General features: G+C 40.4%; 1 protein-coding gene across 1 annotated transcript in view; it reads left to right on the top strand.

Moving 5' to 3' along the window:
- The first annotated feature begins 520 nt into the window (after positions 1–520).
- Positions 521–20,759, top strand: part of TRPC5 (transient receptor potential cation channel subfamily C member 5) — a 230,193-nt gene continuing 209,954 nt past the window's right edge. The window contains exon 1 of the mRNA XM_070759586.1: positions 521–898. Coding sequence (XP_070615687.1) covers positions 521–898 — 378 coding nt within the window. The remainder of the gene's footprint in view (positions 899–20,759) is intronic.

Here is a 20,759-nt window from a genome sequence, read left to right as displayed (position 1 = left end):
CAGGGAAGTCTTAATACCACTCTACTACGCCCTGGTCCAACCACACCTGGAGTATGGAATTCAGTTCTGGTCACCACACTTCAAAAGAGGTATTGAAACTCTGGAGAAGGTGCAAAAAAGAGCAACCAAGATGATTAAGGGACTGGAAACCAAGACTTACGAAGAGAGACTGAGGGAACTGGGCATGGATAGCCTAGAGAAAAGGAGGGCCAGAACGGACATGATAGCAGTCTACAAGTGCATTATTTTACATTTGGAAACATTAAACTGCCGTTTCCATTGTTTTGACCACTTATCTAGTAAAGCTAAATCATTTACCATATTACAGACGCCTCCAGGAGTACGCAACCCTATTGCACACTTTAGAGTCATCTGCATTTCCTTTGACTGTTAGTTGGTCAGACTCTTGTAGATGAATTTTTATCCTCGTTTGAACTGCCTGAATCTTCTGATTTCTCTGGGGCTTGACAGCTGCTTTCTTTCTTTTGTTTCCAAACAGGCCACCACGTCGCTATGAAAAATGGCTCAGCTCTATTACAAAAAAGTCAACTACTCCCCCTATAGAGATCGGATCCCACTGCAAATTGTCCGGGCAGAAGTGGAGCTGTCCTTGGAGGAAAAGGCCTACCTCAGTGCTGTAGAGAAGGGGGACTATGCCAGTGTAAAGCATTCCTTGGAGGAGGCGGAGATCTATTACAACATCAACATCAATTGCATGGACCCTCTTGGTCGCAGTGCCCTTCTAATAGCCATAGAGAATGAAAACTTAGAGATTATGGAGTTGCTGCTGAGCCACCATATCTACGTGGGTGATGCACTCCTGTATGCAATACGGAAAGAAGTCGTGGGGGCTGTGGAACTGCTTCTGAATTACAAGAAGAGAAGTGGGGAGAAGCAGGTAAGTCAGGAGGCCTGTGGGCTGTTTAATACTTACATCTGTCAAGGCCGAACTATGTTTGATTGGCAGGCATGCTGGTTTGACTGCACTGCTTTGCTGTGTGGGTTTTATAACGGGTTTTTTATTGCTTTAGTATGTAATATTTGACATTATTATTACTGTATTGTACACTTCTAAAAAAATAATAATAAAGGGAACACTTAAGCAACACAATATAACTCCAAGGAAATCAAACTTCTGTGAAATCAAACTGTCCACTTAGGAAGCAACACTGATTGACAATCAATCTCACATGCTGTTGTGCAAGTGGAATAGTTGTGCAAATGAAATATTCAATATTTCATTCATTCAGATCTAGGATGTGCTATTTGAGTGTTCCCTTTATTTTTTTTAGCAGTATATTTTTATATCATTGTAAGCCACTGTGAGTTTCATTAGGATTGGGTAGCATAGAAATCAAATCAAATAAATGAAATAAATAAGTCAAGAATGAACTGAGATGTTCAAGGGAATTCCCCAGAGGTGCTTTTTCAAAAGACAATTTGATTTTATTTATTTTTCCTTGAGGACGTTTTGCTTCTCATCCAAGAAACTTCTACAGTTCACTTCATGTCAGCTGCCCCCTTATGCTCACTTGTGTTTTACTACCCTATGGTGACAGTCTGCCATGAACTCTGGGGAGGGTAGATGAGAGATGAAATGCTTGGGGAAAAAATAAAAGTAACCACTGCATCTCTCTCATAGTGCCTCAATACTGTCTCAAGGTCACCCAGCTGGGAGAAGAATGCAGCTACATACCAACCGATGCTTGAAATGACCATTATTAAAACATTTTGCTTGAGTCTGATGAATTATGGGGATAGTGGTGATGGCAATGGGAAGTAGTTATGAGAGGGAAAAGTTGAACTTTGAGATTTTGGTGCAGGATTCTCAATTCTAGCTACATATTTCTGCAATAAACTTGACTTCTAATAAAACTATGCCCTTAGCAAATGGAGCTAAGAATCATTTCTTTTTTTAAAAAATGTTTTTTATTAGTATATAAACTTTAAAAACAAAATACAAAATAAGAGAAAAAAAAAGACCACAACAAAAAAGAAGAAAAATACACACAAAAAAAAAAAAACATGCAGAAAAATGGGAAAAAAAATAACATTATAAAGAACATATCAAAGCCATTAACACAATAAATTTATCCTATTACGGTACACATATCGACTCTTCAAGATTTCCTTTGTGAACTTCATTATTCAATTTACATCAATTAGAAGTTTAAATATAACACCCATTATTCATATATATATTTCTCAATTTGATATTGATATTGTAAATTATCCTGTTCTTTATTATGTTTAAAAATATTCCTTCGATTTTCATACATCATTTTGTTTCTTTTTATCAAGCCACTCGTATAGTAGATTCCAAGTTTTATAGTACTCCGAATCTTCTTTTTATTTTAATTCAATGGTCATTTTGTCCATTTCAGCATATTCCAGGATCTTTTTAATCATTATGTTTTCAGTTGGTACTCCTCCTTGTTTCCAGTATTGAGCTATTGTTATTCTAACCACTGTGAGTATATGTAAAATTAGCTAATGGAATTTTTTCTTTATGTTACGGCCTAGCAGATACTATTTACTGTCGATGAATGAAGCCCTGATATTGCATGACAATCACTGAAGAGGAAAGATTTAGATCCTAAGTTATGTTCCACACAACTTCTCTCATAACTTTGAAGTATTTCTGAAATCGTTGTGTGGAGCTGAAAATTATATCCCTTCTTTCTTTCTTTCTTTCTTTCTTTCTTTCTTTCTTTCTTTCTTTCTTTCCATCCTTCCTTCCTTCCTTCTCTTTTTATCTCTCTCTCTCTCTAATCTATCTATCTATCTCTCTCTCTCTCTCTAATCTATCTATCTATCTATCTATCTATCTATCTATCTATCTATCTATCTATCTATCTATCTATAGATCGTCCTTCCTTCCTTCCTTCTCTTTTTATCTCTCTCTCTCTTATCTATCTATCTATCTATCTATCTATCTATCTATCTATCTATCTATCTATCTATCTATCTATCATCTATCTATGGAATTTGTTTATCACCTGAAACATTCAGGCTAAGTAGCCCTCAGAACCTACATGATACAGTACAATACAAAAATCCACATTATGAACAAACATCATAACACCTTCCTCAATTCATTAAATTACTAAGAGTAATGTGCTAAAAATATTAAATGTGATGTCAACAATGGACTTCATCACCAGAGATGAGCAAGGATTCAGCTCTTAATTTAAGTGTTTAGGGTTGTTGCTGGTTTTGTTGCTCCTTTCATTGTAGCCATACAGGACTGGCTGGCAGCCCTGTTTAATGTGACCCAGTTCCTGTTCGAAAGAGAAAGATCAGAGGAATATCTCCAAGGCCATTATGAGGATTATTCAAGGGATCTGCTTTAAACTGGATTCTATGATTGTGCATATCGTGTTGAGGTGACAGAGGAATACATTGGCTTGACTACATAGGATAAACTTGAATATATAAATCTTAAGAAAGTGGATGGGATCTTTGAGGCTGTGGATTCAACCAACTTTGGACTACATCCTGGTTAGTCAAGGTCTCCTGGGAGATGATGTGCAATCGGATCCAACAGGTAGTGAATTCATCCAGAGACATTGGAGACCAGTCTAAAAGTATTCAACAATGTTTGGTCTAACAGTAATAATGATTTCTTTTAAAATGATTTTGTTAAATAATGAGTGAAGTACATCCCTTCATTCATTATTTAACAAAATCATTTTTGACTGGTCGCCAATGTCTCTTTCGGAGGAAGTTTTTAGAGAAGGTGTTGCTCTGAGATTTCAAAGCACTGTGGTGGAAGATGATTATCTGGATTCCTTCCAGTTAGGTTTCAGGCATGGAGATAGTTGTGATCTTTGACATGCATTTATTCTGGTCATCTATTCTGGACATCCTTGCTCTTTGAGCATTCAATACCATTAATCATGGAATCATTTGGAACCAATTAGGACATTATAAAGGGTGGGAGAGAGACACTTTTGTGGTAGATCTCTTCTTCAAGTTTCAGTTCGTGTTGAGTGAGGAAGAGATCTCTGTCATGTAATGAGTCTCAGAATTTGGTGGTCTCCTTTTTCCTTTTTAACAACTATGTGAAGCCATTGGGTGAGGTCAGAAGCAAAATCTCAGTCAGATGCGCCCATGTGCGCAACTCAATTTTCACTACTGATGCGATAGCGTCAGCCTTACTGATAGGAACACACTACTGGTGTTTGTACTGCAGTGATTCACATAACAATTGTGGCAAGAAAGATGGACCACCAGGTTTTTTTCTGCCGTCAATCTTCTATGTTTCTGTGTTTCTGTGTTTCTGTGTTTCTGTGTTTCTGTGTTTCTGTGTTTCTGTGTTTCTGTGTTTCTGTGTTTCTGTGTTTCTGTGTTTCTGTGTTTCTGTGTTTCTGTGTTTCTGTGTTTGTTTCTGTGTTTCTGTGTCTCTGCGTTTCTGTGCTTCTGTGCTTCTATGTTTCTGTTTCTATCTTTCTATCTTTCTATCTTTCTATCTTTCTGTTTCTATGTTTCTGTTTCTATCTTTCTATGCTTCTATACTTCTATGTTTCTATGTTTCTATGTTAGGTTGTAAAATTGGGAAAATCTCACTTAACAACTTTCTTGCTTAGCAACAGAAATGTTGGTTTCAATTGTGATTGTAAGTTGAGGACTAGCTGTATTAAACAATGGCATTTTACTGGACCTAGAAGATACATCTTCTCTAACATAATGCCTGCCTGATAGAACAGCTCCTTCTCCATATTCAGTAGGGACTTAATCCTGCAGATTTATGAAGTCGCCGAGTTTACTAGAATCTCCCCAATGTTTCACTCTACACTATTTTTCCTCATTGCTCTGCATTATAGTTTTTCACCCTTGTTAACTGTCCAACATCATTTGGCAAATAGCCAGCCAAATACATTTAATAAAGAAATAAACCCACTGGCAGTTGGACATGCCACAAAAATCCATCAATCTTCCACTGCCCTTATCAAGGCAGTTTTGGAATTAGTTCTGGCTAACATTTGAATCAATCTTTCTGGGGCTTGAATTATTTAAAGCCATCATTTCTGCTCTGTCAAATTTTAGTTTGTAAGTGCCTCAAGGCAAAGCCTCTTGAGAATACAGTAGCTGTGCTGGTAGTACATAAATTATAATCACAGGTAATCACAAAGCTCCATGTGGGGTTATTTGCCCCTCAAAGGTTACCACCGAACTTTGAAAAAAGAGAAAGGGAATCAGAATGATCAAAGGTCTTGGAAAGATCAGTGGGCTATATTTGTTTGTTTTTCAAGGACACCACTAAAATGGCAATTATACACAGTTTTCTCTGTAGAGAATTGTGTTGCAAGTGATGATACAGAAAAAATGTCAAGGGACTTTTAAAAAATGAAACTGGACATAAATTTCAAATCAAATGTGAAAGGTGGGAGGTGGGGGAAGAGACGGAGAGAGGGAGGAGTGGGAAAGAAACACACACCACCACCCGAACTGCAGTTTTTAAACCCCCTTAGGGACCAAGCTGCTGATATCAAATTGCCACATATTGGTAGCCTGTAATGTAAACTATCACACTGGTTAAACACACCTCACTTTTTTTCCCAAATGCCACAACTGTTCATGAAAGAAGGCAGATAGAAACATAGAAGATTGATAGCAGAAAAAGACCTTCTGGTCCATGTCTGCCCTTATACTATTTCCTGTATTTTATCTCAGGATGGATCTATGTTTATCCCAGGCATGTTTAAATTCAGTTACTGTGCATTTACCAACCATGTCTGCTGGAAGTTTGTTCAAAGCATCTACTACTCTTTCAGTAAAATAATATTTTCTCACGTTGCTTCTGATCTTTCCCCCAACTAACCTCAGATTGGGCCCCCTTGTTCTTGTGTTCACTTTCCTATTAAAAACACTTCCCTCCTGAACCTTATTTAACCCTTTAACATATTTAAATATTTTGATAATGTCTCCCCTTTCCCTTCTGTCCTCCAGATTAGACAGATTGAGTTCATGAAGTCTTTCCTGATAAGTTTTATGCTTAAGACCTTCCATTTTTGTAGCCCGTCTTTGGACCTGTTAAATTTTATCAATATCTTTTTGTAGGTGAGGTCTCCAGAACTGGACACAGTATTCCAAATGTGGTCTCACCAGCGCTCTATACAGCAGGATCACAATCTCCCTCTTCCTGCTTGTTCTACCTCTAGCTATGCAGCCAAGCATTCTACTTGCTTTTCCTACCGCCTGACCGCACTGTTCACCCATTTTGAGACTGTCAGAAATCACTACCCCTAAATCCTTCTCTTCTGATGTTTTTGCTAACACAGAACTGCCAATACAATACAGATCCTTGCAGACTATAATAACAGTTTGTTCTCATTTAGTGACTTTAGTTGGGCCTGGCAATTTGATACAGGATAGATACAGGTATTTCTTTTAATGCACTCATTTACAAAACCAAAGAGACCAGAGACACTTTGCTGTCTAATCTGCAAAGTTTAAAACTCTTTATATGTAGGTTATTTACTCCACTTTCTTAACTATATGTCAACATTGATCTACATCTGTGGGTTTTCTTCTCCCTCATATAAATAACAAAATAGCTTGCGCCTCCCTCAGGGAGAAATGCATTTCTACCTTAGGTTTAAGTGCTGGGAGATATTTTCCCAATCAATTTGCATTTTCTTCAGAATATCATATAGTAATTGGAAAATGACTGCATGGTGAATGGTCTCGCCTATGAACAGAAATAGACAAAGTGCAAATACAAGAGCTCATATGAAGCTAGTAAAGAGAAGACTGAGCTCTGGTGGCCCAGTGGTTAAAGTGCAGTATTGCAGGGAAACTCTGCCCACATTCTGGTGTTCAATCCTGACCGGCTTAAGGTTACAGTAACTCGGTTCTCCAACCTTCTGAGGGCAGTAAAATGAAGACCCAGGTTGTTGGGGGCAATATGCAAATAATTTATTTTTATTTATTCATTTGTCCAATACACAATACATATGGAAGAGAATAGACATGAAGTAATATATATAAAGATAATATGTAAAAATAGAGGAGAAAATATATGAAAGGAAGAAAATATATATGATATATGAGATAAAGGAAAGACAATTGGACAGGGGACGAAAGGCACACTAGTGCACTTAAGTACACCCTTTACTGACCTCTCAGGAACCTGGAGAGGTCAATCATGGATAGTCTAAGGGAGAAATATTGGGGGTTGGGGGTTGACACTATTGAGTCCGGTAATGAGTTCCACGCTGCGACAACTCGATTGTTAAAGTCATATTTTTTACAGTCAAGTTTGGAGCAGTTAATATTAAGTTTGAATCTGTTGCGTGCTCTTGTGTTGTTGCGGTTGAAGCTGAAGTAGTCATTGACTGGTAGGACGTTGCAGCATATGATCTTGTGGGCAATACTTAAATTGTGTTTTAGGCGCCGTAGTTCTAAGCTTTCTAGACCCAGGATTGTTAGTCTATTTTCATAAGATATTCTGTTTCAAGTGGAGGAGTGAAGGGCTCTTCTGGTGAAATATCTTTGGACGTTTTCAAGGGTGTTGATGTCCAAGATGTGGTATGGGTTCCAGACAGATGAGCTGTATTCAAGGATGGATCTGGCAAAAGTTTTGTAGGCTCTGGTGAGTAGTGTGAGATTGCCGGAGCAGAAGCTACGTAGGATCAGGTTAACAACTCTAGAAGCCTTTTTGGCGATATTGTTGCATATACAGTATAATGTTTTGACATTGTAAGCCACTCAGAGAGTGATGCAAAGAGCTGTGGAATATATAAGCCTAAATGCTACTGCTATTTCAAGGAACCTTTTTACAAAAACTAACCAAATTGCAAGAATTTTGGGCAGGTCATGCAAAATCTCTTGGTTTTTGCAGGAGACTTTATAAGATTTCTGACATTTGACTATACATAGACGTGTGGTTTCTGATGTGGTAGCATCATGCATAATTGCCTTGATGATGCTTTCTGCCCCAAAAGCTTTCTGACTCCAGATTCAACCAATCCCCTTGAAACTCCCTTGGAATCAAACAAATGTTCATAAGAACCATGATAGAATAAATTCAAATATAAAGTATATCCCAAAACAGCATTCCTTAATCATGTGATTGGCAGCCTGGGGCCAGAGAGTCTTGCCTTGCCAGCCTGCCATCCTCAGTTGGGCCCACAGCTACCTGATTTGGTCTTGGAAAATGAAAAGCATAGGGCTGGAGAAAAGGTAGCAAGCCTTAAAACCTGGCTGATATTTGCATGAGTTGGTAAAAATAACTTTAAAAAAATGTAACAAGGTTAGTTTGGAAATCTTCTATTGAACGATCACCATTCCCACATTTAAATAGGATTAAATTGGATTAAATACTCCTAGCCCTGCCAAGAATAGCTTAAAAAGCCAAAGAAGATTTGTGAAATGGTTGCACTGCATTATCATCTAGCACATTGGCCCATGCTTATGGTTTCTGTTTATTGTGATCAGTTGAACCATGGCTTACTCAACCCAGTTTTATAGGTTCACTGTTGCACCAAAGTATAAAGCGGCCACACCAAGATCTGTCTTTGAACAATCTACCCGACTAAATTGAACTTGGCTGGAATGTGGCTTAATGATGTATGTTCATGCAATGTGTTAACTAGCTCATTTAAAGACCAAGCAGCTGTAATTATATGATAGGCTAAATCTGGTGGGGAAAGGAAAGCAAACCTGTAGGTCTAATACTATTTTTATTTAATTTTTGCTTTCTTCCTTAGCTGCTTAGGCTTTCACATGAATCATTACATTATAATTCTCTCTTTTCGCCTACCCCCATTTAAATTGCAAGATTGGTAATAAACTAATACACTCATTAATTTATGTCTCTCTGAGGATCAGCCTGTTAAATAGATTTTCTTCCCAGTGCTTAGGGCTCTTTTTTTTTCTTTGTGTGTCTTGGAATTGACTAAACCATGTTCACTGTTGTAGCAAAAACATTATATTGCCCACAAAAGGGATTATTGCAGTGGGCCATGCTTTTGATAATAACATAAACCCAAACAAATAAAAACATGTCCATTCACAGAATGTTTTTGAAGAGCTACAGATTACAGATCAGAAAGATTGTCTGATTCCTGCGTCCACAGATTGAAATCTCCTGAGTAGGACATAGAGTAAACGGGAAGCAGGGAGTAAATAACCTACTTTGAACAAAAGAGAAAATACACCACCATGGGTCTGGGCAGGTTTTACCCACAAGTTTACATTTTTGCTAGATATTTCTACACAAATCTACCAATTTACCAAAGGTATATAGGTAGCGTTCTGTCCCAGCGATGAGCTCCCCCCCCCCAAGAAATAGGCCCCCACACACTGATTTTACAAGATTTAAGCATGTAATTCTAATATTTTAGGAGCAGGGAGGTTTGGATTTAGAAATCCAGCAACAAAGCAAGAAATAAGTCTGCTTGGTACCAACTGCTAATTAGAGTCCAAAACAGAAACCAAAAACTCACAGATACTTTCTTTGATCACACATTAACTAACTCACTCTGAGTTGGCAGAAAGTCCTGAGATATTGAGACCAACTCCCCAGTTTGTAATTCATCATTGAAATAATAATATCCCAAGAGAGAAATCCGAGTGGACATTTGGAACATAACAAAAGTTGACTTCTGCACTGAAGAGTCACATGGCTCAACTTTAAATAGGATGTGGCCAATTGTTCTACAGATCTATTCACACAGAGACCTCCTCTTGCTTAGCCACTCATTCCTTCTGGGAACTCTGCGTACCCTAGCATCAAGAAGAGGCTCCTCCTCTTCCCCTGAATCACTCATGTGCACCTTGGTAGGGGTACATAAGGCCCTGGTAGGCTTTCTGACAGCACAACCTATTGGACCTCCTCGGTATGAGACTCGGGTGCCAGGTACACCAGGCCAAAACAATCTTTTAATCCCCAGGATCTATAACCAGCTGCATGGGACGCAGATGGGACACAACAGATAGTCCTTAATTTATGACCACAACTGAGCCCAAAATTTCCATTGTTAAGCAAGGCAGCTGTTCAATAAGATGCAGCCCCTTTTACAACTTTTTTTGCCTTTGTTATTATTTAGTGAATCACTGCAATTGTCTGGCTTCTTTCATTGACTTTGCTTGCCAGAAGCAGGCTGGGAAGGTTGATCACATGACTCTGGGATGTTGCAACCATCCTAAATACAGTGATCCCTCTATTATCGCGAGGGTTCCGTTCCAAGACCCCTCGCGATAATCGATTTTTCGCGATGTAGGGTTGCGGAAGTAAAAACACCATCTGCGCATGCGCGCCTTTTTTTCTATGGCCGCGCATGCGTAGATGGTGGAGTTTGCGTTCCCCGCCGCCCACGCAAAGGGGAAACCCCGATTCGGCTCCTCGCTGCTGCTGCGCTACTGAGCAGATCAGCTGCTGGGCGGCCGAAGGAACCTTCCCTGGGTCTTCCCCCTCTTGCTGGTGGGCGGGTGAGCGGCGGGGGGGGGATCTTGGGGGGATCATCGCTTGGACAGAACACATGGACACCAATGCAATATGCAGTATATCCGCCTTTCCAGGTAGACTAAATAGGGAACATGGCCCTATAAACGAATTCTACTTTATTATAAAGCTACATTAACAGAATCTTGCAAGTCTGAAATTACAATTCTCCTGCTGTCACATTTACCAGAGGGAGGGTCCCTTCTGAGCGGCTTCCTCTTCCCATTATGCAGCTGTGCGCTATGTTTTTTTATATGTGACCATTCCCTAGGCAGCCTTTTTTCTCTTTCCCACATACCATTACAAAATAGAGAAGAACACAAATATTGAGACATAACGCAAAAGGTAGTAAACGGGTTGTGGGGGGGAAATGAGACCGTTCATGCTTCCCATGCTTTTAAAATTAGGATAAGAAAATAGCTGTAGAGAATAAGGAAGGAAAACTTAATGGATATGCAGGAAATTTATCTAGGCAAAGGGGCTGAAACATATGCTTTTTAAAAAATCCAGAGCCACAATTTAAAGTTGCTCAGACAGATCACTTGCTAATTCATGAAGTGCAAGAAGGTGGACTCCTACTTGCTAGTTAATTTTTATTTTCTGAGCTTTGCAGGATCATTATGGGATGATTCTGTCCATTGTGGGATGGATAACTATATAAATCAAACAAAGAAATATAGATAAATAAATAGCCAATACAAGTAGTTGCATTGCATTGGCATCCTTCAGTCTCGAAAGACCATGGTATATAGAGTTGATTATATGGATAGAAGCTTTAGTCCATTGAAGGAACCAAGCCCATTTGAACCTTCCGCTGACCAGTTTGTTGTGCAAATCCATAAAACAATGAAACATGATTACAGATACATGAATGCACCCATGAGCATGTTAGACCATACTTAGAATACTGTATCTAATTTTGGTCACCGCAATATAAAAAAGATGTTGAGATTCTGAAAAGAGAAGGGTGACAAGGATGATTGGAGGGCTGAAGGCTAGCTGATTTTAATATATTGGGATTTTAGTTGTAATTTTTAATTCATTAGATTTGTTGTTGCATTGTTTATATTTTATCTTGTGAGCCGCCCCGAATCTCCGGAAAGGGGCGGCATACAAATATTATTATTATTACTATTACTATTACTATTACTATTATTATTATTATTATTATTATTATTAATAATAATATTAATATTATTAATAATAATAATATGAAGAATGATTGCAGGAATTCACTTTGTCTAATCTAGTGAAAAGAAGAACGAGGAGTGACATACTATAATAGCAGTCTTCCAATATTTAGGGGGTTGATACAAAGAAGAGGGAGTCAACCTGTTTTCCAAAGTACCGGAAGACAAGAAGCAATGGATAGAAACTAATCAAGGAGAGAAGCAACCTAGAACTAAGAAATTTCTTGACAGTCAGAACAGTTAATCAGTGGAATGGATTGCCTCCAAAAGTTGTGAGTGCTCCATCAGGGCCGCCATCAGGAATTTTGGGGCCCCATACAGCCTAAGTGTCTGCCCCCCCCCCCGTGCCATTTTAAAACTACTTTTTTAAAGTTTTTAAGAAGATGTTAGATAATCATCTGAAAATAGCTGTAAATAAAACCCGATGTTCTCAGAATTAACTTTATTCATAAGATTATGATAGCAACAACTTGACCTTAGTTTTACTGGAACTATAGAATAATCATATAATAACCGCTGATGTTACAGGCCGTATAACTATATAAAGAAGGAACTGTGAGGATAACAGTTCAAAAGGGACGGGGGTGGTGTTTGTTATGTTGTGTTGTTTTGTTGCTTGTCTTATAAAATGCAAATACAAAATTTAAACAAACAAATAAGTATATTGTAAAATGATACATTATGTACTATCTTATTTTTTTAATGTTTACATAATAACTACTTTTTTTAAAAAAATCATCTGTCTGAAGTAGTGTAGGATTCCTGTCTAAGCAGGGGGTTGGACTAGAAGACCTCCAAGGTGCCTTCCCACTGTTATTCTATTCTAATTATCCAGGGGGTTGTGTAGTTATCAGTGGTATTAAAATAGGAGCTGTTAAAAAAAAACCAAATACAATTTCATATTGCTTCACATCTCAATATCCTTTTCGATCTAGTTTTTACGCCCATCGGTGAACGCAGGTCTGAACGAGCCCGTGGTATCCAAGTTAATTTCAAAGTACACTGCTCAAAAAAAAGTGAAGGGAACACTTAAACAACACAATATAAACTCCAAGTTGTCAATCAGTGTTGCTTCCTAAGTGGACAGTTTGATTTCACAGAAGTTTGATTTACTTGGAGTTATATTGTGTTGTTTAAGTGTTTCCTTTATTTTTTTGAACAGTGTAGATCAGGGGTCCCCAAACTTTTTACACAGGGGGCCAGTTCACTGTCCCTCAGACTGTTGGAGGGCCGGACTATTAAAAAAACGTGTGAACAAATCTCTATGCACACTGCACATACCTTATTTAAAGTAAAAAACAAAATGGGAACAAATACAATATTTAATATTTATTCTTCCTCTTTCTCTCTCTCTCCCTTTCTCTCTGTCCTTCTGTCTTTCTAATTCTCTCTCTCTCTTTCTCTGTCCTCTCTTTCTCTTTCTTTCTCTCTTTCTTTCTCTCTCTTCTCTCTTTCACTCACTCTCTTTGTATCTCTCCCTCTTTCTCTCTCCCTCTCTCTGTCTCCTCCTTTCTCTCTCTCTCCCTTTCTATCTCTCTTCTTCCTTTCTCTCTCCCTCTCTATCTTTCCCTTTCTCTCCCCCCTCTCTCTTTCTTTCTCTCTGTCCCTCTCTTTCTTTCTCTCTGTCCCTCTTTCTTTCTCTCTGTCCCTCTTTCTTTCTCTGTCCCTCTCTTTCTTTCTCTCTGTCCCTCTCTTTCTTTCTCTGTGTCCCTCTTTCTCTCTGTCCCTCTCTTTCTTTCTCTGTCCCTCTTTCTTTCTCTCTGTCCCTCTCTTTCTTTCTCTCTGTCCCTCTCTTTCTTTCTCTCTGTCCCTCTTTCTTTCACTCTGTCCCTCTTTCTTTCTCTCTGTCCCTCTCTTTCTTTCTCTCTGTCCCTCTCTTTCTCTCTGTCCCTCTTTCTTTCTCTCTGTCCCTCTTTCTTTCTCTCTGTCCCTCTCTTTCTTTCTCTCTGTCCCTCTTTCTCTCTGTCCCTCTCTTTCTTTCTCTGTCCCTCTTTCTTTCTCTCTGTCCCTCTCTTTCTTTCTCTCTGTCCCTCTCTTTCTTTCTCTCTGTCCCTCTTTCTTTCTCTCTGTCCCTCTTTCTTTCTCTCTGTCCCTCTCTTTCTTTCTCTCTGCCCCTCTCTTTCTCTCTGTCTCTCTGTGGGTGGGTGTATGTGTGAGTGTGCGCGCACGCGCTCCCCGCTGGGCGGTCGCGGGGGTTGTTCCCGTTACTTTGTTGTTGTTATTGCCTTTTTTTTAAAAGCGAGAAAGAGTCGTGGAGACCTCAGGTGGAAGGAAAGCCGTCTCACCGCCTTTAAATGGCAATTGCGTGTCATCTGAGCATGCTCCTGAGTGGGCCGGCGAGGGATATAGAAAAGGCTGGGACGCAGCGCTGAGCTCTCAAGCGAAAGAGCCGCCGCGGTAGGGGAGTCAGTGGGAGCGTTCAGGACCTACCGCAAGGCGCCGGGTTCCCCTTTCTCCCTCGCCCGCATCCTTGCCGCGGTGACTCACCAGGAGAAGACCCACGCGGCTCCTCTGGGGGCCTTGCGGAAGGCGGCGGCGGAAGCCCCCATGGCCGGCGCTGGGTGTGAGGGAGGATGCTTTCTGCGCGGGCGGAGGCCCACCCTCGCTGGAAGAGCTGCCCATCTAGCAGTCCCGCTGCCCCATTGGCCGGCAGGGGATGATGGGCAAGGGAAGCCTCGGGGAAGGAGGGCAGGGCGGGAAGGGAAGGAGGGGGCTGGCGGGGGTTTAGGGAAGGGGAGCCGAGGCCAGCCTTGCAGCTCCTCGGCGGGAGGAGTCGAAAGCCACCGGGAGAAGACTGGGCTCAGCAGCAGAAGCGCCGGGCCCGCCCCCCCCATTATTCAGGCTCTCTTCGGGGTTGGGGAGTTTTTGGCGGGCGCCGGGGCCCGGGGCCCCCCAATTTTCCAATTTGCCCGGGGCCCGGGACAGCAGTCCCAGTAATACCCGTCTATCGGCGGCCCTGTGCTCCATCACTGGAAGCTTTTAAGCTTGAGCAGGGGGTTGGACCTCCAAGAGCCCTTCCAGCCAGTGAAAGGCTGCAAAAATGTTTTTACTACCACACTGTGGGCATGGCTTATTTTGTGGGTGTGGCTTGCCAGCCATGTGATCAGGTGGGAGTGGCTTGGCAATCATGTGACTGGGTGGTGGCTTAAAAGTCATGTGACTGGCATAAACGTGGCCAACTAGATGTCATTCACATCAAGGGTGTGGGTTAGGGTTAGGGTGCCTGGCCTCTCCTTGCCTCAACAGAGATACAATTCCCTTATCTATTTGCTATTACCAAACATCCAAAATATACTATTTAATTCTATGTATATATGTCATATTTGTACATACATATTACACACACAGGCACACAAAAATATACATTATCTACTATATAAACTGTATATGTATGTGCACACAGACATGCATGCACAGTTCTTCTAAAATTATACACATTCAACCTCACTTATTGCAATAGGAAAAACCTACGCAGAGCCCAGAAGGGAAAAAAAGAAAAAAAATTCAAAATTTTTCTACCGGTTCAGCAGACCTGACTGTACCTGTAGGAGCCCAGCCCATCACTGCTTTCAACCCTGTTATTCTCTATTTTATATCATAGAAGTCTCTTTGCTCTTGATAGTTTATGATTATGAAGTTTTCTGCTGTCCCCTCACTTTCCAATCTTCCGTGCAATTAAGACTCCTTCCAAAAGTGGAAGGAGAAAGAAATAGTGCAGAAAAAAAGAGCTTCTAATTTCACGGGCATGATTAAAAGATAAAGGCAGGCATGGAACTCCACAGATCATCCATCTGTGGATCTCATCCCAATTCTCAATAATAATAATAATAATAATAAAACCTTTTCTGTGTCAGTATATGAATTGCCTTTCCCTTGGAAATGTTATTGCAAAAATGCTGAGATGATTCACAAGACAGTAACTATAACAACCCAGCTCACCACTTTGCTTGAATTAGAGGTGCTTGACAAGAAAAGCGGAAAAGAGGCTTTGTTTACCTTGAGAGCTCAAAAAACCTGAAAGCAACAGAAAAGGACACCTGAGGGGAAGATGTTTTTGCAAAAATGTCCACCACATTCAGACTGAAGAAAATAGACTGATATAATTTTAAACTCTGAGAGAAGATTCAAGGGCTAAATTAGGGTATGTGGGAATTTAAAGGTCTGAAGTCTCTCCTGGAACTCTTAAAAAAAAAAGAATATGGTCATACAGAGAATCCATGAGGAAAAATGTCAGGGATGTTGATTTTATCACCAAGGTCATCAAATCAGCTCTTCACACTAATCTTTTCTAAATCCTTTTCCATTGAAGATGTTAATCTTCCAGTCGTAAAACAGTTGAAGATCCCATTTTCTATAACACCATCTATCCCATAATGGCTCTTTCCAGACGTTAACATCTGTGGGGGGAAACCATTCTCAATATGGCCTCTCTGTAGAAGACTATTTATCAGCACGCAATAGATGAATCTCTCCTTTGGAAGCAACAAACAAGTTTAACTTCAGGAAAAAGAAGTAAACCATATCCCAGCTAGAGAATTCTGGGAGCTGAAATCCACACATCTTAAAAGTTCCCATGGCTGAGAAACACTGATTTAATACACTTTAACGGTCGGCATTAATACTCTTTAGATCTTTTCCACCAAATTTCTGGGGGGCAGAATTAGTTGGCAATTTCATCATGAAAGAGGAGTCGACCCACTCTTTCAAGAATTTGTTGTCTCCTAGAGGTCATGAAAGAACTCCACCATAAGAATTTCTGAAAACGCTTTTCTGTTCTGATATCAATTCCAGAAGCAAATTCTTAATGGAATAACAGAGTTGGAAAGTTGGAGGTCTTCCAATCCAATTCCCTCCTTAAGCAGGAGACCCTTCATTCCAGACAAATGGCTCTCCAATTTCTTTTTAAAAGTCTCCAGTGATGGAGCAAGCTGCTCTACTAGTTAATTGTTCTCACTGTCAGGAAATTTCCAGCAGTAGGATTCAGCCAGTTTGCACCGGATCAGCTGAACCGATTGTTATTTTTTTTGTGTAGTTCAGCAAACCGGTTGATCCCACCAGTGGCTGGTCCCTCTCCTCCCCACCCATCGGGCTTGCCATCCAGGTTGGGGAGGCTGCAGGGGCATGACTGGGAGCCACGTTGATCAGCTAGGAGAAGGTGAATGGATTGGCTGTGCCGATCAGCTGGGAGGCTGCACATTCCACCCTGATTTTGGCTTGGATGACCTCCTGCAAAATCCTCCAAAACCACCGTTCTATTCCCTCACTAACTTGCTTTCCAGGGCTTTCCATATGACTGGCACTTTAAAAAAAGTTTAGTCGAACCTTTCAACTTTGCAAGAACTCTCCCCCACCCTCCAAAAAGTTGGAAGGTCGGACTGGCCCAATCTCAGAGTGAACAGCTTCACTCTTTGTTCCCAGAATCATCCTTCTCCCCAACTCAGATCTAAGCTTCCCTCACACAGCAGGGCTATAAAGTGAAGGAAATCCGATTAGGCCAGTACAGAGGCCTTAGATTGAGCATGCCACAGCCTAATCAGATCATCTGCTTCCACCTCACAGCTTTGCCCCGTGTTCCCAGGATCACCCCAACTCAGGGGTAGGCAAAGTTGGCTCTTCTATGACTTGTGGACTTCAACTCCCAGAATTCCTGAGCCAATCCTGCTAGCTCAGAAATTCTGGGAGTTGAAGTCCACATGTCATAGAAGAGCCAACTTTGCCTACCCCGTTCCAACTCATCTCACAAAGGACGGGACCACCCCATATGAGACGAAACAGGTATGGAGGCCAGAGAGGAGACCCAGCCTATTTCAGCAGGGGCAGCGGAGGTGCAGCATGGGTCAGCTCAGAGATTTAATGACTGAGCGCACCATTGACTAAGCGGATCATCCACCCCCACCTCACTACTGTGGCCCAATCTCACAGGAGACAACTTAACCCTGTGTCCCCAGAATCATCCTTCAGACCAACTCAGACATAGGCTTCCCTCACACAGTAGGGCTATATGCCTCTTAGCAATAAAGTCTTAAAAATGAAGGAATACTGGCACAAAACACACCCCTTGACAAATTAATATTAGGAGGGGGAAAAAATTTATAACAAAAATATATAATTACTTAATAAATTATGAAATGGAAACCGAAATAGTAAAAGGATCAATGACCAGCTGGGCAAGGAACTTCGGATACAACATTTATATCGATCAATGGGAGACAATTTGGAATAAGAACTATAAAATTACTAAATCAGTAGCATATAAAGAAAACACTATAAAAATGTTTTACAGGTGGCATATGTCACCATCAAGACTAGCACAGATTTTTCCCAATACCAAGCCAAATTGCTGGAGACGTACGAACCCATGCGGAACTTTTTTTCATATGTAGTGGACTTGTCCAAAAATGAAAAAATTATGGAGCAAAATCAGAACCTGGATATATGAAATTACAGAAACTAACCTCTTACTTAAACCTGAGATCTTCTTATTAGGGATAATAGATATGAAAATAAAGAAAAAAGATTACTATATAATTCAACACATTATAACAGCAAGCAGAATAACAATAGGCCAAAATTGGAAAAGAGAAGAGGTGCCAACAGACAGAGACTTGATTAAAAAACTATTAGACTGCGCCGAATTTGATTCTCTAACACAAAAATTGAAAGATAACATGGAAACAAAAAATACAGCTGCATGGGATAAGTTCTACAATTGGATCAACGTAAGGGAGAAAGATAAGGAAAGAAATAAGGAAAAAAATAAAATAAAATAAAATAAAATAAAAAACAAAAATAAAGAACTGAACCAAGACATTTATTTAACAATTGCAATATTTTATTTATTCGCTGACTCCTTCTCAGAGACCAAAATCAAATATAACTATAATAATTATAATACCAAACACAACATTTAAAAAAGGAAAGCTGAGACTAACAATTGTGTAAACTTGAAGAGATAAGATTTCGCTGATACAAAAACCGGGAAAATGAAATAAAATAAAATATAGCTGCAAACTGGCAGCGGGGGGGGAGGGGGGAAGAGGGGTGTTTGGTGTTATTGTTTGATGTGGCATGTTCGATTTTACTGAAAACGATGATCTTATGCGCATGATATGAACATCTTGTTTTGTCAATACTGTCCTGTACTGTCTTTTATATTTGTACATATTCAATAATTTATTTATTTTTTTAAAAGTCTGTTTTCTTGGCACCACATGCCTTGCCTCAGTTATTGCCCATTCAGGTTCTCCATACAGAACAGTGTACTTCTGGGGATATTTCTTCATAACCATATGAAGAAATACAAAAGTGTATGTTCTGTGCAGTTTGCACCCCTTGCTCACTGGATCTGGATATCACAAAGCAAGTACCACATTATGTAATTAACCCCGTTTTGACTGGCAGAGTGCTGCAGGAGGCTTGAGTGCTTTCATGCCCCTGACCATGCCCCTTGGCCACACCCACCCACCCAGCCACGCCCACCCAGCCCGTGATTAGGGAGAGAAACAGTTGTTGAATTATTTGAATCCCACCACTGGAATTTCTCCTTATTTTTAAGTTGGTTCTCTCCTTGATTAAATTTCATCCATCTTTCTAGCTTTCATTAAATTCAATAGGAAGTGGTAAAATACACACATACAGGAACAGTTCTCTGGTGATATTTTAAAATGCAAATTTTGGCACTTTCGAGGATATTTTCTTTTAATTTCATTTGGCTTTTATAGCAGCAAGGCAAGATGACAGGTGGGGAGGTTACTAGTACAGCTATTTCCTTACCCTTAAGATAGAGAGCTCATAACCTCTCAAATGATCCAAGGGAGGGGTCTTATTGAGGGTTGCTTTGAGGGGGCTTCTGTTTATCAGCTAATGGGATAAAGATATTTCTGCCAGAATTGGAACAAAAATTAAAAGCGGAGGACAATCCTGGGGGAGAAATTGGAGATACTGTATTATACTTTAAACACTGGGATTGGGCAGGGCTCTTTATAAAATTCCTTCTTTACCTCCCTCTTTTGAAAAGCTAAAAATCTTTTTTGGCTTATAATTTTAGCAGCCATTAATGTGTACAAAATAACAGTAATTAACACCTAGCTCCCAATGGGGTACTTGGGGATCCTCTACTTCAAGGGTGGGTTCTAACTTACATCGCTGCTAGTTTGCTTCCTTCAGCGCCACGTGGTGCCGAAAAATGGGGGGGGGAGAAGCTGAAAACAAGATGGCAACCGGTGCACAGTGACAGAAACCTGGCTTCTGCACATGCTCAGAAGAAAAAAAAATTAAAAACCAAACCAGTACTGTGATGTCATTGTGATGTCATTATGATGTCACCAGCGGGGCACTACTGGTTTTGGCAAACCAGTCTGAACCAGGAGGAACCCACATCTGCTCTACATCTATGTAACTGTGCGTATGCAGATAAACCCTCTTCCTCCTCCCTCTTCCTTTTCCTCCTTCTCCTCCTCCCCCCCTTTCTCCCTCTTCTCTCCAATTTAAGGCAGCAAGCATGATATCTACACCTAACATCTAACATTTGTTCCTCAAATATCCCTTCAGCTAGGGATGTATCATCACCACTTTTCAGGAGGTCATGTTGTGATTTCAGTAAATCCAGAATCTTGGTGTTGTGGTTGGCTCTGGGCCAGCTCTTGCTCCGAGGACTGTGGGGGTTGGTTTGGGAGAATCCTCACATTGGTTTGGGAGAATCCTCACATTATCAGAGATCGGTTTTGCTGCCAACAGCTTCAGACACTGCGGATTCTGGGTCAAGGGCAGGTTCTGGGAGTGAAGCAGGATTGGATGATGAGGTAGTTACAGGCAGCCCATTAGCTAATTACCCCATTAGTGAGTCATCATCATTAGACTCGGAAGATGCTCGCAGGCGCAGGTTTGTGACAAGGAGGGAACAACTGCACAAATATTATAGAAAATAAGGGAGAACACCTGTGGCTGGGGCAATTAGACTAATAGGGGTGCTGATAAATTGCCAGCATTGTTGAGAGCGTGCATGGGAAATTATCCGTTTGGTGAGAGAGATGTGCTGTTTGCTTTTGAACTGCTTCAGGATTTACAAGGACTTTTTTGAACAATTCACAGTTAAGTACAGATTGAGGACTCTTGAAGGG

The sequence above is a fragment of the Erythrolamprus reginae genome, chromosome 8, assembly GCF_031021105.1.
Source record: "Erythrolamprus reginae isolate rEryReg1 chromosome 8, rEryReg1.hap1, whole genome shotgun sequence".
Taxonomy (NCBI): Eukaryota; Metazoa; Chordata; class Lepidosauria; order Squamata; family Dipsadidae; genus Erythrolamprus; species Erythrolamprus reginae.
The sequence above is the reverse complement of the archived record's forward strand: the minus strand, read 5'-3'. Positions and strand labels throughout refer to the sequence as shown.